We start from the raw sequence: 17,143 nt of genomic DNA on the forward strand, positions 1-17,143 counted from the left end.
TTGGTTTGTTTGCAGCCCTACTACCGCCTAAACGACACAACCACCGACCCGCACCACCACCACACCACAACCATCCGTCAGCTACTATCACCACATGACAATCACCTGACGGCCACCACAACCTAATCGCCGCCACCATAGCACCACCATCGACGTTGCCATTTCAACAGCCGATTTGACTTAAGCAACCCGCCAGAGAAGAGGAAAATGGCCGTTTGAGCTCGCTCAGATCGTTTGCTATGGTGGTAGCATCCAGAGGTGGTTGTTGGCCTTCCGATGAAGACCGGGGAATGACGGTAGATGCGCAACAGTGTCCCCTGACGAAAACCCTCTGTCTTTCTTTCTTGAAAACATATATCTTCTCTTTCTTTCTTGACAGCAAACAGACACTACACTGCTGACCTCACACTCTAAAATATCTGAACGTGGGAAATTTCGAAAATGCCCCTATGACACTATACATAAGGAACGACGTGAATTGTTATGTTACATAAAAATTGTATGTTAACTTTAAAAATGGCAACCTTCCTTAAAGCAATTACAAAATTATTGTTTAATTCAAAATCAATAATGATACGTGGATTCTAACTTTATTGGTGTTAAAGATAACATGATAAGTTAATATGTCTTTCAAACCAATCTCTCCCCATATTAAGGGGTGTTAAAACCTCTCCTTCTTAACATGTTAACTTAGGCAATAAAGAATAAGAAATTAATACTATTTAGTGTCAATGTTTATTTTAGCTAAGAATTAATGAAATGGTATTATTATTTATTTTGTATTTAATTTAAATATTTAATATTAAACTAATTTTAAAAAATATAGATATGATAGTTAACAAGATTAAACCGTTTCCTTAAAATGAAACGGAGTAAAAAGGGACAAACGAATAATTTAGTGTTTATATAGAGTTAAAAAGAGTTAAAATTTACCTCATGGTCCAGTATTCATAATTTGTGGAAGTGGAAACTCAATTGGCTTATTCAAAGGGTAGTGGTGTTGTTATTTGATTTAGAAGTTAGAACCAGCCATTTATAAGTGAATATACTATAGCTAATATTTTTTTTAATATATAGGTATCATAAATGTTTTAATACCGGTTTTATGACTGCATCGGGTTCAATTCAAAAATAGTTTAATCGGTTGTATCAGATAGTTTAACCGGTAGTTAACCCTTTTCTTAAGAGATTTCACCATGTATAACCAACTACAATACTACATCATAATAATTGTCGATAATATTGATATCATAAAAAAACACGAAAAATTCCAGTAATCATGAACTCTAAAACTATATGCTTACCGATTGAATGAAGGATTTGACTGCTCGATTGGACGATCAATTGGAACTTGGAACGCACAATGGAACTGGGAACGCAACAACAACAGCTTGAAGATTTTGCACTCGAAACGCAGGAACTATTAACGCAGACACAACGAGGTTTGTATGGAAGGCTGCTAGACTAATCGATTGTAATATGCAAGGGTGGTATTTCCAGAAACTAATCATAATATCTGATTTTATTAAAATATAAAAATCAAATTTGAAGGTTTTGCAAACAATTTGAACTGGTAGAAATAGATTTACCAGTGATACATAACTCACACCGTGTCCTATTTTTACCGGCTATTATCGTACCAAGGCCGTGTCCGGTAGCTGGTAGGACCAATATTACTAGCCGGTATATACGGGTATTTAAAACATTGGGTATAGTGGTTTTGCTATCAACCATCTCATCTCATTCATCACCGCTATCCCTTAACCTATATTAATAAAGTATCTCATCTCATTCATCACCTCTATCCCTTAGCCTATGTTAATGGTCTCTAGTAATTTGTTAATTAAAATAACAAGTTATTAATAATAAAAAAAAAAAACTACATAATACCTCCATCACAATCGCTTCTTTTTCTAACCAAAGCCTCTTCATCTCCCGCCTAGTTGTTTGTTCACTAACTTTTTGTTTTAACTTTAGTCTCTCCTTTTATAACTCGTTAAATTCGGCGAACTTACTCATTATGTTATCCATTTTGGACCCTTCAGGAGCTTTCTTTGACGATTCCCGTTTCGGTGACGAGTCTTGTTCACTTTGTCTCTCCGGATTGGGCATTTAGATTCTTGTATTTCTTGTATTTTGTCCTCGTCTGTGAAGACGGGTTTATCATTAATATTAAAGTTGTCACGCACATCATGTGTACGACATATTTTCCCTGTATTAATTATCAACTTTGTTCCTCTCTCACATATTACTATTCATTTATACTTTGTTTTTGTTAATTTATTTAAATTAAATTTAAATTAAATTTAAATAAAGTAAGCAATCAAGAAGATGCTTGGTCATTTTTTCCGATCTAAGCCTGTTTTCAAGAATATCTTTAATACCTATGGGCTTCAATTAAAGCCCATTTATTAAGTGCACAATTATGAATGTGGCTATGTATAAATTTTTAAAAACCTTGGATGATAAATTTTTAAAAAACCTTTTATTTTTTTCTTAGAAGTTACAATAGACGTTATGAGTCATACAATTTATTAAATTTTAAAAATCAATACACAAATAAAAGGGCATAATAATATTATATTAAGTAGTTTCCCTCCCTTTAATATTATGCAAGGGATATTGATATTTTTTGTCGTTTACTCCTTACTCCTAATTGGATTAGACATATTTACTTAATCATTCGACATCCATGCTTATTTAGACGTGTTAAATATTGTCTCTACTTATTGCCGTTTCAACGTCAATTTTCTTTTGACGTGAGCGACTTAGTTAAAAATTGTCTTTACTTGTTGCCGTTTCAACATCAATTTTCTTTTTACATGAGTGACTTAGTTAAAGATTGTCTCTATTTATTGTCGTTTCAACGTCAATTTTCTTTTTATATAAGCGACTTAATTACTCTTTTCTACGATAATATTTTTACATTTACAGCTATTTAGTCTATTTTTTGGTACGGTATAATAGTACCGCTGCAACACGCGTGTCCTAAAAACTCGTAACTAAAAATAAGTAACCTGTTTTTATATAGTTTAAATATAATTAAATTAAATTTTCTTTTTTTACCCTCCCCAGTGGTAACTTTCAAATGGTCAAAATTTTGCAAAGTACAAAAATTTGATGCGATGACTGCGGGATGGAAGCCACACTCGTCCATGAGCCCCCTCGCACAATAGATCAGTAGATCCCCAATTTAAACCCTCAATGAGAAACTCCTATCACACAGACTCGAACTTGAGACCTGGAGAGGAAAACTAACTCAGGCCCACCATAAATGAAACTTAAATACCCGTGGCCACCACTAGAGCACTAGTGATGGTTATTTAATTTGCATTCTTAAATGTGTCTTTACAGCATGCTACAATTGGTTTTAATCCATGAATCAAATAACTAAATGATTATTATAAATCTTATTAATTGGTATCCTCAATTTCGTTTTTTATCATCACAGTTCGTTTAACTTGACAATAAATAAATGTAAGTTAGAATAGTTAGTTAAGGCATAAGGATGAATGATTATGATGGGATAAAGAAACAATACAACAACACCTCCTAATTCCTAAGCAAATATCCAAAAGAGACATTGCACACCTCTATGCTGTAACAAAACAAAAGAGGAAAACATGGTTATCATCCATCATACTCTCCCTGACAAAACTTATTCTCCGGGTAAAAACTCGCCACCACTTGGTTCTCGCCAAACTTCCTTCCACTACTAAAAAATTGTCTCGTTTACGACCAAGGTTTTTGTCGGAAAACGGCGTTTCCAACCAGTTTCCGACTAAATTGGCGACAAATTTCCGACAAAAAAAGAGGTTACTATTTCCGACAAAGTACCGACCACAATTTTCCTACAGCTTTTTGACCACCGTTTCCTACTATTTTCCGACCACCGTGTACCTACTGTTTTCCGACAACCATGTTCCTACGGTTTTCCATCCCATCCTGCCCGAGCTCTCGTACAACTTTCCGTGTCTGCATACTCCAAGAAAACCTACACCCATAGAAATAGCCAACCGCTAACCCCGAGAATTTGTTTTAATGGTAACTAACAGTAATTATAAGACTAGATTGAACCGACCTTGCCAATTCCTGCTACAGGTTCACCATTAGGATTAGGGCGCGGGATGACCACGTTGACTAGACTACCTGCAAATTAGTGTTAAGATTTGAGATAATGAATAACACATATTGACATAAGGATACAAGAGGCTGTAGATCAAGAAATATATAAAAGGCAACAATCAAACGATTACCGAATTTTCCACATTCTGTCTCCATGTCTTCCAATATGAATTCGTAATCTTCATCCTTTATGAGGTCTTCTTCAGTTACCACTTGTGTCAAAGATAGAACCTTAGTAGGAGGTTGTAACGACAATCCCTGCAAATCAAATGATTTATAAGATAACAAACAAAACCGCTACTGGTCTAAGTGTATATCTTTTGTAATCATATAATAAGACCCGCGCGCGTTCTGGCGCGGGTACCTTGCAAACGTCCAATAGATTTTTCCGAGCGTTATGTGATGCGTTAACCATATGAAAACACCTATTTCGACGTATCCGATTGAACTCAATGGAACCTATATGGGCATTGCGATTGGATCAAATTATCAAAACATAAAGGAATCGAATTTATAACGTACAACATATTATTTGCGACCTGACTAACTCCAATTTATACCGTCAAGCCGTCATCATCATACTCGGTAAATCCCACCAACAGCAAAGCTAAGGTAGGGTCTGAGGAGGGTAAGATGTAGACAGCCTTACCTCTACCCTGTAGGAGTAGAGAGGTGGTTTCCAGTGAGACCTTCGGCTCGATAGTAGTTTTGCATCACGCCTTGGACCAAACAGTAAAGGTGGAGGGTATCGTTCAATCACTTAGGGTGTTTAAGTTATTCCCTAATCAATAATAACATGCCATGTCAAGTCCTCATTCCACTCCCCATTCTGCACTCAAACACTGGCAATGGTTTAAACACCTAGAGAGTGGTAAACAATTTAAAAAAAAAAATTGTGATTGGTTGAAAGGGATTGGAACCCACCATTAACCTCCCCCCCCCCCCTCCCCCCCCTCCCTCCTTCCCTGCAGCGGTGAGTAGTCACCGAAGAAAGCACTCCCCACTCACCGAAAAGAGGCCGGCAATCATTCCCCGTGCGGCAAACTTGATCCCCGATCAAACTCACCGAACCATACCGACCACCCTAACAGTGTAAATGGTCTCAAATCTATTCTGATTAAAACTTTATTTTTATATTGAATAATCAAAATCAAAACGTGAAAAATACTTCTATAACAAATTTCCAATTATTATAACTTTGTAAAATCATAAACAATGTACACTGTATTATCAAACATCATGAAATATCTTTTTAACATTTGAACTGCTCCTACAAAAGAATGCTCTTGACATTGCCAAATCAAGTTACAACCGAAACTTGTTCCAATTTTACTCATTTGACTATAAACAACATTACACTGTTGAATAAGTTTTTCTTTCTGATGAATCAAATAGCATAAATTCGTTCGACATCCGAGTTAGAAAACTCGGATGCCATCCACGAATTCGTCCCACTTTTCGCAATCTTCTCCCTCCTTCTCATCGACCGCGTTTTCTTCGACTTAACCACATAATACGTCATCGTTCCAAGCACGCCCACCATTATAACCCCGCCAACCACTGTAATCAAAATTGCAGCCCACTCGTACTTCCGCCCGACCACTATATACGACGACGCCATGAAAGCCACCGAAGTGCACACGGAAGCTAACCACATTAACTTGTTAATAACCTCAACCACTTTTCTCTCAGCTTTCGTCTCACCTCGAACCAACGTTATCTGAACCACCACTACGGCTAATGACGTAAAAAGAGCGATCGCGTTGAAGATAAAGAAGATTTTGAATGAAGTCCGGTGGACGACCACCGCCATCCCATGATCGTTGTCCCCACCGGGGACCGTGAAAATGGCCGCAAAGGCCACCGTTGCGAACAGCACTGCTACCACAGTGACGGAGTTGGTGGCATTGTTGATTCCCTCGCGGTGGAGTTTTCTTAGCTCTTTGGCAATTCCGTGAACGTTTTTGTTTGTTTTTTTGGTTTGTAAGAGCTGGATGTGGACGTCGTTTTTGATCTGTGTCACAGTGTTTCTTAACTCGTCTCGTGGTTGGTTCAGTTCGTTAGCTCGAACAGCACCACGGCGGACCAGACAGGCTCGTATGTCGGTTGATTCTTCTGATAGAGAAAGCCCTTCGGCTATGTCGAGTGCGGTTTTGTGCTCTCGGGTTAGCGCGTTGACGTTCGTATCAGGGAGACAAAGCAGCTCGTTTACAATCTGTAAGAAAGCGCAGGTTCAGGTCAAAACGAATCGTTTTCAATATTGGGTCAAGCTAATAAGATCGGGCTGGCCCATTATTTTATTTAGAGTAAAATGCCCTTTTAATCCTTGAGGTTTGGCCAGTTTTGCGACTTTCGTCCAAAGGTTTGTTTTTTCACATCTGGATCCAAAAGGTTTGAAATCTTGCCATTTTCATCCGGCTCGTTGACTCCATCCATTTTTCTCCGTTAAGTGATGGGTATTTCCGGCTTTTTGTTAACTTAAAGGGCAATTCGGTCTTTTTCACTTTATGTACAAGCATTTAGCATAATGCACAAGTATTCAAAAGACCGAATTGCCCTTTAAGTAAACATAAAAGACGAAAATACCCCTGACTTAACAGAGAGAAAGGGATGGAGTTGGCGACCCGGATGAAAATAACGAGATTTCAAAATTCAAACCTTTTGGATCCAGATGCGAAAAAACAAACCTTTAGACGAACGTCACAAAACTGGTCAAACCTCATCTCAGGATGAAAATGGCATTTTACTTTTTTATTTATTTATGTTTATTTTTATTTCAAAATATACCTCTGCTCTCTTTTTTCTTGTGGCAACATGCAAAGCAGTAAAACCGGACTTATCCGGCAGCATTACAATCGCAGCATCAGCCTCAAGCAGCAACTTAACCACCTCGCTGCTAGCCCCTTTTACAGCCATATGTAACGCAGTTTGACCCTTTTTGTCGGTCCTTCGAGCCAGTTGCGGGTCTTTTGCAAGCAGACTTTTCACAGTCTCGACATGCCCCGATCTGGCTGCCAGATGCAACGCGTTTTTACCGTTGGATCTGGGAATATCTAACAAGCTTGGATCCTTTGAAAGTAGCTCCTCAACAACTGTAGTGTGTCCTTTTGAAGCTGCAGTAATAAGTGGAGTTGCGTTTCCTTGTGATCTCGTTTGGCATAGGGATACATCATGGTCAAGTAGTAGTTTGACTATCTCTGCAATAAGAATCAATAAAAAAGATGTTGGTATACTAACTTATAGTGATAAAGATCGAAACATGAACTATGTTTTAAAAATATTTACCATGGTGTCCTTGACTGGCGGCTATATGCAAAGGATCGAATTCCAAACGGCTTCTTCTTGTAAGCGTTTCTTTATCAGAATACTTCAAAAGTTCTTTCACAACCTCAAGATGCCCTTTTTCAGCAGCTGTATACAGTGCGGTTTCTCCCAATTCGTTCACTTCATTCACCACGGATGCTCGGATTTTGGCCACCTCAGCATCAAAATCAGCTCCGCTTAAAGTTCCCACCATTTGTGAATTGATTTCGTCAAGAATACGCTTCACAGATGCCAGATCGCCTCGTTGGGATGCTAAATGCAGCTCGGTGTCATTATGCTTGCCTGTCACTTGCTTCACGTATTTCTTCTTTCCAGCCTGATCCATCCGTTTTCCGGAAGCTGTAAGTACCAGTGCTGGAGCAGATGTAGCAGACGGTGATGCCGATTGTGATGACGATGGATCAAGAAGGTTAGAATTTTGATTTTGCTTTGACGAAGTCATGAGTGTCCCTCTCTCTAAATCTATACATCATTAAGTAACTAGCAATGGTTAATAAAGCAAAAGAAATGACTGTTTTTAGCATGTTTGTTCCAACTGATGCAAATGCGTAAATACGAACCGCAATAACTACTCAATCAATCAATTAACCAACAAAGCCTTTATGATGACATAACATATGTGCAAATAACAGGTTTTGATCAAACACAAACTGTAAAATTCCTAAATCATCACCATCAAGCAATTACACAAAACCTATATCAAACTAACAACTTTTATCACAAAATACAGTACACACAAGTTCCGAATTTCAGACGATATTAATTCGATCACCACAAACCTAAATTAAACCAGATATATCATTTCGTTGTGCATAATTTTATCTTTCAAGCTTCATGTTGACACGATCAGGTTAAAAATATGAGTTTAAAACCCTAGAAATATACATACAATACAAACTTATCACAAAATTAGAAATAGACAAGCATTGAAAAGCATTTTAAACTTGAATTTCACACATTCAGGATAAAAACAGGACGCAAAAACTTGATGAATTCGATGACGTAATCAACAAAAAGCAAGAACAGATACATAAATTTAAGTGTTGGAAGAATACCTTCGTGAGTCATTGGAAATTTGAAGAAGCAAAACAAAGACTAAAGTCTGGAATGTGAGGTGTTTCACAAGTATTTAATATACTGAAGAGTTTGGATTGCATTTGGCAACAATGAAGAAAAAGTTAGCCCACTAAAACACGAGAAAGTGCACAACTACTCCATGAACAACAAGAAGAAGGTGTTGAGAAGCTTCAAATTCTAACACTTCACTACATCACTGTGTTTTAGTCCTTCAAGTTTACTGATGTTACATATAAAACCCCTCACTTTTGAGTTTTTTTTTTAAACAAAGTTTGGATGTGCTTCAAAACTAACATGGTATCAAATCTGGTAAATCCTGACATGATTAAACTTGTTTAATAAAAGTTATACTAGTTTTTTGTATCACGCGTTGCGGCGAAACCGAGCAAATGATAATGTAAAAAAAACGTGATTTGAAAATAAAGTATGTTGTTTAGAAAGTCAAACCATTAGAACGATTTAGTTTATCATCGTATTGTTTTATAATACCAAATAAATACTTTATGTTGAGTATAACCTCGTTTTTACAAACTTATAACGGAATGTCAGGGAAAGAAATCAAGCACAACTACATACTTAAGCTTTTAGAAAAAAGTTATAAACGTAATTTATTAAAGAAGTATCAAATTAATCGATAAATTAATATATGTTCAAAAAAAATTAAAAAAAAACACTTATTAAAAAAAGGTAAAGGAAATATATGTTTAAATAAAAGAAAAATATGTTATTAAACGTAAATATAATAATAAACTATTATATTATAACTAGATATAACACCTGCGCGCGTTGCGGCGCGGTACATCGCAAACATTGAATGGATTAGTCTAAACGTTATGTGATGCGTTAACCATATGAAAACACACGTTTCGACGTATCTGATTGAACTAAATGTAACCTATATAAGCATTGCAATTGGATCAAATATAAAGTAAATCAAATTTATACCGTACAATCATAACGTATTATATGTGACTCGAGTCATACATAGAAAATGTAACGGGTATAATGGAAAAGTTAACACGTATAATCAAAAGAGATGAATTAGAGCTTTTGAAAAAATGGAAAAACAAACCACAATTTGACTCCACTCGGTGCGAAACAAAATTTACAAAACATCACCAACTCAAATATATACTGAAACGTAAATAAAAATTTGCACGTAAAAAATGTTTTTTTTTTAAACGAAAATATATTATATTTGACCTGACTCGTTTCTAGAAAAAGTTTATGTCGACACATAGAGCAAATCGAATTTATACTGGTACGTACATAAAAATAAACACGTGAAAAAAATTGTTTTTTCTTAATTAAAGGAGGCATAACGGTAAACTCGAAACAAATTATTAGTAACAAACTTAATATGTTAAATACGTTCGTAAAATTGTGCCAAGTAGCACTAATGCCAAACCACTGGCAGCGAACACCAACATCAGAAGAGCTTGTAAAACTAAATTAAATAAAAAAGTAAAACATAACACCAAACCAAAAAAATACATAAAATCGTTGAATCACGCACGCCCATTGTGGCGTGTTAATATGAAACAATTAGACAAAAACGTAAAACGTAGAAAAGAATAACTAAGTCGATCTAGGATCCGGGCGTTGCGACGAACTTGTCAAACGGAGAAGAATAGACGCGTTGCGACTTGCCTATCAAACGGGAAAAAACAGGCAAAAATGTTGAACCCCTCACGCATGTTGCTGCATGTTGACTCGCAACCAAAGTTGAAAATAAAATAGTATTGGGGTTAAATTAAAAAGTTGAAAAGCTTTGGGTTAAATTTAAAAAAGCCAAAGGGGTTAAAATATAAAAGATAAAAACAATTGAATTGAAAGTGAAAAATACAATTTTTTTTAAAGGCTCCCAATGCACATGTTACAAGTATATAATGCAAAAACATGTTTCTAATTTATAGTTTGGAAATTACAAAGCTAACAACCAATAGTACAACCAATTTAGACATGAAACAACATTTATGCACAATGTACAACTTACAATGCAACATTATGTTGCAAATTTATAATATATAATATAATGTATTAAAGAATAAAATAATAAAAAACTATATATTATTATAAAAATAAAGTTACTATTCATCATCACTCGAAAACAATATATATAATAATATATATAATTGGGGCATTTTATATTTGAGTAAACTGCCAAAATGGTCCTTGAGGTTTGGTCACTTTTGACACTTTAGTCCAAAACTCAAATCTTTTGAATCTGAGTCCCTGTGGTTTCAATTTTGTTGTCATTTTCATCCAAAATCAAAATCTGCTCAGGTTTTTCAGTTAACATCCAGCTTTTCTGACTTTTTCCTCCTGTTTAATGTGTGAAAGCACCGGATCGATGACGAACATCAAACATTGCACTTGATTCAAGACATGAAGAACAAAATATGAACAAGATAGAAATATGTAGAAGATGAATCTCTTTATTGATGAATCAGTCATCACAGATTACACAAACCAAAGGAGTATACATCATCTACAAGCTGGTTTAGATCACAAAGATCTAAACCTAGCTTTCTCTCACTAACACATAGCCTCCCTCTCTCTCTAGAATACACACAGTGATGGAGAATAGATGGGATCTTCTGAGAGGTGCACCAAGCACTCAAGGGTTTTCTTCGTTGTGTATATGTGCCCTAATCCTATTCAATACATATATATAGACTAGGGACTAAAGCTCGGACAAACCAATCTACACTAAACCAAACCCCTGACCAAAATTCTTAGACAGAAACTTGGACAAATTGTCCAAGGATAAACCTTGGACTAAGTTTCAAGACATGTACAATAAAGACCCTAACAATTGGAAGGAATGCACTTTTCACCCAAAGTGCATTAACAAACTCCCACTTGATCAGTGCATGGTCTTCATGTGGTCTTTCTTCATTATCGTTGACTTTAACTTGGACTTCTGCTTTGGTTGACCAGAACTGATAAGCGACAGTTACCCTGCAGGAACTGTACTTATATAATGAAGGGCAAAATGGTCTTTTAACGTTTTATCATAACAAATTAAAAAAATCTGATTATTTTACCCTTCATTAAAAGGGAGGAAAATGACAAAAAAAAAACTGGATGTTAACTGAAAAATCTGAACAGATTTTGCTTTTGGACGAAAATGGCAACAAAATTAAAACCACAGGGACCCAGATTCAAAAGGTTTAAGTTTTGGACTAAAGTGTTAAAAGTGACCAAATCTTAGAGACCAATTTGGCAATTTACTCTTTATATTTTTTAAGAGTAACTAAAATTTTGGCTATGATCTATCCTTTCTCTTTCTTGATATATAAATTTATAAAACATATAAACAATTGTATACATGAGATGTAAAGTACTTAAATGAGTCATTTTCATGTTTGTTATTTGTGTTAATCGCATTATCTTAACCTTTTTAACATGATTAGACGTGTTTTGCCGCATATAGTTACTAAAAGTATCACATACGTATAAGCAACCATTTCTCTACAGTATATTAAGTTAACAAGAATATTGAAATGATTTTTTTCTTAAGTTTGTTGTTGTGTATTTCCCTCTTCTTCTTACTATCTTAGGATTAAAGTATATTTCTTATAAGCATATGTTAAGAAAATAAAGATTTAGTAATTGACAATCTTTTGACTTGAATCAAACGATTGATCATTATAACATTGTTTGGATTTGCTTAAATCCTAAATTTTATAGGTCTGAAAAACTGATTATGTTCTAACCTTTTTTAAAGCAAGCTAATTATATATAGATATCTATCCATACGATCTTTTAAAGAACACTGATTATAAATTAAACCCTTATTGAATATGTTAACATTCATCTTATAGTTGTAATAATCAGTTTCATTACTTTTTCAAGTTGAAAAGAATGACACAGGTCATAGGTCATGACGCAAGTTCACGATCAATCTCTAGCGGTATCAAGAGTATAGTAAATGTCGAAAGAGCCTTCAGTGTCCTTCAAGCTCGGTGGGGAATTTTACGAAGTCCAGCAAGAGCTTGGAACTTAAAAATAAGGAAAAATTACAAGTTTTGTCCTTTATCTTTATACCACTTTTCAGGCGGTGTCCTTTTTAACGAATGTTCACAGGCGGTGTCCTTTACTAGGTATTTTGTTGCAAGTTAGTCCTTTACACCCAACACAGTTAAAAAACCCTATTAATTGTTGACAGGCGGTGTCCTTTACTAGGTATTTTGTTACAAGTTTAGTCCTTTACCTAGGTATTTTGTTGCAAGTTTAGTCCTTTACACCCAACAGTTAACAGGGTTTTTTAACTAGGTTGGGTGTAAAGGACTAAACTTGCAACAAAATACCTAGTAAAGGACACCGCCTGTCAACATTCGTTAAAAAGGACACCGCCTGAAAAGTGATATAAAGATAAAGGACAAAACTTGTAATTTTTCCAAAAATAATAAGCGATATAATGTATGCATACTAATATTATATTGCATAATATGATTGTGGAGGATAAAGTCTGAAGGTTATGCCATATCCGATTGGTCGCGTGATGAGCACGAGAAAGAACCATCAAGTTATGCGTCATTAGGGGGTAGGGGTGGTTATCACTCACCACCCATTTATCACTCACAACATCCAATCAATTTCCGCCATGTCATCAACCATTATTCCATCACTCACAATTTTTTTTAGTGGAAATGCCCATCACTCACAACACCCAACAATAAACCATCACACCCCCTCACATCCTTCCATTTTATCACGCATCAATTTTATCACGGAAACCATTTTATCATGCGTTCAGTTTGTTGGTGGCGGTGGTTTGTTGAATTCTTCCACACGTGCAAAACAAATATCACGGGAAAATGTATCTCCACCCCGGATCCCCTTAGCATTTCAACAACAAATAAAAAGGTTCAGAAGTTTACATAGCCAAGAAGCTCATCAAGCACTTGAAGTGATTGAGTAGAAACCCTTGGTCTAACGAAGACTAGTTATATTTATGTTTTCTTCTGTTAATGTTTGTTTCTTTATGCTATGTTTAATTTTTTTAGTTTCAAAATTTTGAAGTTTAAAATTCTACTTAGTTATTGTAACTATATTTAAATATTTTAATATTTTTAATTATTACAACTAAATACATTTTAATAATATGAAAATGAAAGACATGTATAAATTATAAAAAATAGTTTTAGTATTAAATAAATGTAAAATATAGTGATGATGTGGAAATTTAAGTGTTGGTAAGTATGTTTCTAGGCAGGGCAGACCTAAAGGCTTTCAAATTTAGGCAATGGCCTAGGGCTTCTAAAAAATAGGGCCTCAAATTCTTTAAAAATCTTTATATAATATATGTGTATTATTGTATTATGTCCAAATGAACAAAACAAAAACAATATTTATTTCAAGGCCCAACTAAAGAACCAATTTTAAAATAAAAGAAGCTAATTCCAACTCCAAGCAATATGCAATTCATATTTAACCTAGACCAACATCGTCATTCTCGCTAACTGTGACGTCGCACATGCTCAACCCGCTTAATGGAGTCACGGATTGGGGAGAAATTAATGGTGCCCCAAGGATAATACAGGTTGGTTAACAGCTATTTTTTATAGTAATCTCTATATATTCCGATTCACTCAATCATTGTTTGCCCTATATCCCTAATTTATACTTTGAAGCAAAACTGATGTTTTCTTTCTACCAATTCAAAGGGGCCCTTTGATTGGGGCCTCCAAAAACGTTGGATCGACTCTGTTTGTAGGTTTTGAGGGAAAATAACTGTTTTTGATGCATTCATAAAAATTTGATGTGACAGCTGGTCAGACATATTTACAAGTGCATTTAGCTCTTTGCACTATTGATGTTATTAATCTTATATTAATCTCGTTTAAACACCAAGTATCCAATTTGACTTTCAGTCTTGCTTTTTCAATACTAAATTTAAAAACACATCCAATGATCCGAACACCACATGGCCAAAATAAAATACCCACAATATGTAGTGTGTGTATATTATATATAAATAATGTGTGGGTGGGTATGTGTAAGAGAGAGAGAGGGGGGCTTTGTGAATATTTTAATGTTTATGGGATGCATATTATAATGTTGTTTACTTGTTTACATTGGTCTAATAAACGGCTAGCAAGGTGGGTGTTAATTGTTATACTGTTGTGGGAATTTCATATTCATATAAACTTATACTATTGATTGAGTGTTGGGCTTTTACCTAATTTATTAGAAATATTGAGAAGACTACCTAGGAAAGAATAATTGACCAATCATGCAATAGATTTTTTTGGAACGGCAAATTTAATTCAAGACGCCCCCTAGCAAGTCATTAGGAATGGGCCGAAACAACAAACACAACCTTACAAATCAAAGACGCACCATTTCGCCAAATTTAAGCTACAAATACCCGAACGATTTCTAACCTACAAGTAGCTTAATGATTTCTAAATTAAAAACGGACCATTTCGCCCAATAATTGACCAATCATGCAATAGATGAACTGTATATATAGACTTTGGACAAAATGCCTCATGAAACATATGTTAAAGGACAAAATAAGAAGAAAGTTTGAGGACCATTTATGATAATATCTCATAATTTTATTTTCATTAGTAAGTTTCCTGATGATTTCCATGCATGTCTCACTTGTCTTCTTGTGGTCACCTAATTTGACTTGCATTCACACAAGTCTCGGCAATTGGTCCAATTTCGAGATATACTAAAGAAGCAATAATAAAGTACAATGTTTGTTGCTCGATTATTTGACTAGTGATACTTTTATTAATTTTATAAAACCTCAACGAAATTTCTGTATATAAAGACAATTTTATCAAATAAACAATTTTGTTTTGTATTAAAAAAAATTAACAGTAACATGCTAGGATTGAGGTCTATTTCAGGTTGAATTCAACATCGCCAATCATATTATACAGGGACGAAGTATAGAAGGAGCGGGGAGGGGCGCCCGATCCCCCGAACTTTCCGTTCAGTAGTGTTATATATGTAGTTTTCGTATAGTGTTATATATGTAGTTTTCGTATAGAAATTTTTTGGTATATACGTTTTCGACCCCTGGTTCTTTAGAAATTTTTGGGTATATACGTTTTCGACCCCCCCCCCCCCCCGGTCCTCCGTCATTCTGGTCAAGCTTCGCCACTAATATTATGTATATAAATTAGCAACTTGTATTAAAACAATATTAGGTTTATCATATGGCTCATGTTTCCTTTGGTTACGAGACAAGTAAAATATCATTATGATGACTTCAAACCGACACATTAATATCATTATCAGTTGAAAATGTAAAATATCGCTAATAAAAAAATAAAAATACGTGGAATGTCCTTTTATGATCCTCTGTTGAAAATGTAAAATATCGCTAAAAAATATAATGATACGTGGAATGTCCTTGTATCCTCTGACGCTACAAAAATCCTTGGATTTGGTAGATTCGGAGTTGAGCAACAACATATAGGAGATTTTCCCAGTTTGAGTCATCTCAATGGTAGTGTACTCGAATGGCACCGATGATGTGCGGGGAGGACCACAGCACAGGGCCCGTAATTTTGAGGGACACGTATTTTTTTAAAATCCGATGTACATATGTTAATTTTTTTTTAAATACTATACCCACACCAACTCCAAGATAAGCCTATTTACAAAACATTTTTTATGGTTTAGATTTTAGCTCATTGACATTAGGTTTAGTGAGCCCAATACTCATTTGATTTTAAAAATAATAATAATAAACGTTACGAAATGACACATTTTTTCAAGCTTGAATAGGGTAAACGGATTCTTAGAGACACCTCGGGTGAATTCTATTCGATTTTTTTAAAGCTAACACATTGATATGAGTTAGACTGGAGGGTATGGAGAGCGTCATCCCCAAGGGGACGGGCCACCACGTTACCGTCACGTAGGAAAGCCTTCAAGGGGATGGACCTAGGGGGTGGGGGATGAGCCCCTTTATGTATATATATGTATGTATGTATAGGTTATTGTGAGAGAAAGTGGCCCGTCCTCTCCGTCTGTGGGGAGCCGAAGTTGCCGAGCCGGAACCAGGGGACGGTATGGGGGACCGGCGCCGGGCCAAGCCGGGCCTCAGCCGGCCCCCATACCGCTTATTCTTATTAGTTGAAAATTTTGAATACTACTAATAAGGAGCAAATGATATCTAGAGTATCTTTTTATCCTCGTCACATCTCTTCTTAAATGTGTCATAATGTCATCGTTAGGAAGATAAGTTAAAAGATCGAATTAGAGCCACTTAGGCTTTGGCCTAGTGATCAAGAGAAATTATCTTTTGTGGGTGAGGAGACCAAGATTCAATCCTTGAAAGATGCAAGTATTTGGAGGAAAAAGTCAGTTCAAAAAAAAAATCGAATTAGAAAAATATAGCGTTACTGGGTTTTAAGTTTTGAATTTGAGGCATTGTTATTACATACAATTAACTACAAAAGATTACTTCGATGAATGTTACGAGCTACATAACAAGTATGCCGTCCTAACAAACATGTTCCATAATGTATAGTTGTAGAATGCTCTCGTTTAATAAGTGATTAGTCGAACTATTCTCTTGAAAAAAAATACGTTCATAATTATTATTAGAACAATGGGGAAGTTATATTTGTAAAACATATTT

At 35.3% G+C, this 17,143-nt stretch overlaps 2 protein-coding genes across 2 annotated transcripts; both read right to left on the minus strand.

Moving 5' to 3' along the window:
• Positions 1 to 3,492: 3,492 nt before the first annotated feature.
• LOC110869810 (splicing factor U2af large subunit B) lies at positions 3,493 to 4,405 on the minus strand. Its single transcript, XM_022119027.2, has 3 exons — positions 4,257 to 4,405; positions 4,082 to 4,149; positions 3,493 to 3,994 (listed from the first exon to the last, which is right to left on the minus strand). The coding sequence occupies exons 1-3, from the start codon at positions 4,279 to 4,281 to the stop codon at positions 3,926 to 3,928; spliced, it is 162 nt and encodes a 53-aa protein (XP_021974719.2). The 5' UTR covers positions 4,282 to 4,405; the 3' UTR covers positions 3,493 to 3,925.
• An 893-nt stretch (positions 4,406 to 5,298) lies between these two features.
• On the minus strand, positions 5,299 to 8,670 carry LOC110872533 (ankyrin repeat-containing protein ITN1-like). The gene is made up of 4 exons (XM_022121344.2): positions 8,505 to 8,670; positions 7,411 to 7,911; positions 6,913 to 7,322; positions 5,299 to 6,340 (listed from the first exon to the last, which is right to left on the minus strand). Exons 1-4 carry the CDS (start codon positions 8,515 to 8,517, stop codon positions 5,513 to 5,515), a joined length of 1,752 nt encoding a protein of 583 aa, XP_021977036.1. The 5' UTR covers positions 8,518 to 8,670; the 3' UTR covers positions 5,299 to 5,512.
• Between the last annotated feature and the right edge of the window lie 8,473 nt (positions 8,671 to 17,143).

The sequence above is a fragment of the Helianthus annuus genome, chromosome 8 (assembly GCF_002127325.2).
Source record: "Helianthus annuus cultivar XRQ/B chromosome 8, HanXRQr2.0-SUNRISE, whole genome shotgun sequence".
NCBI lineage: Eukaryota > Viridiplantae > Streptophyta > Magnoliopsida > Asterales > Asteraceae > Helianthus > Helianthus annuus.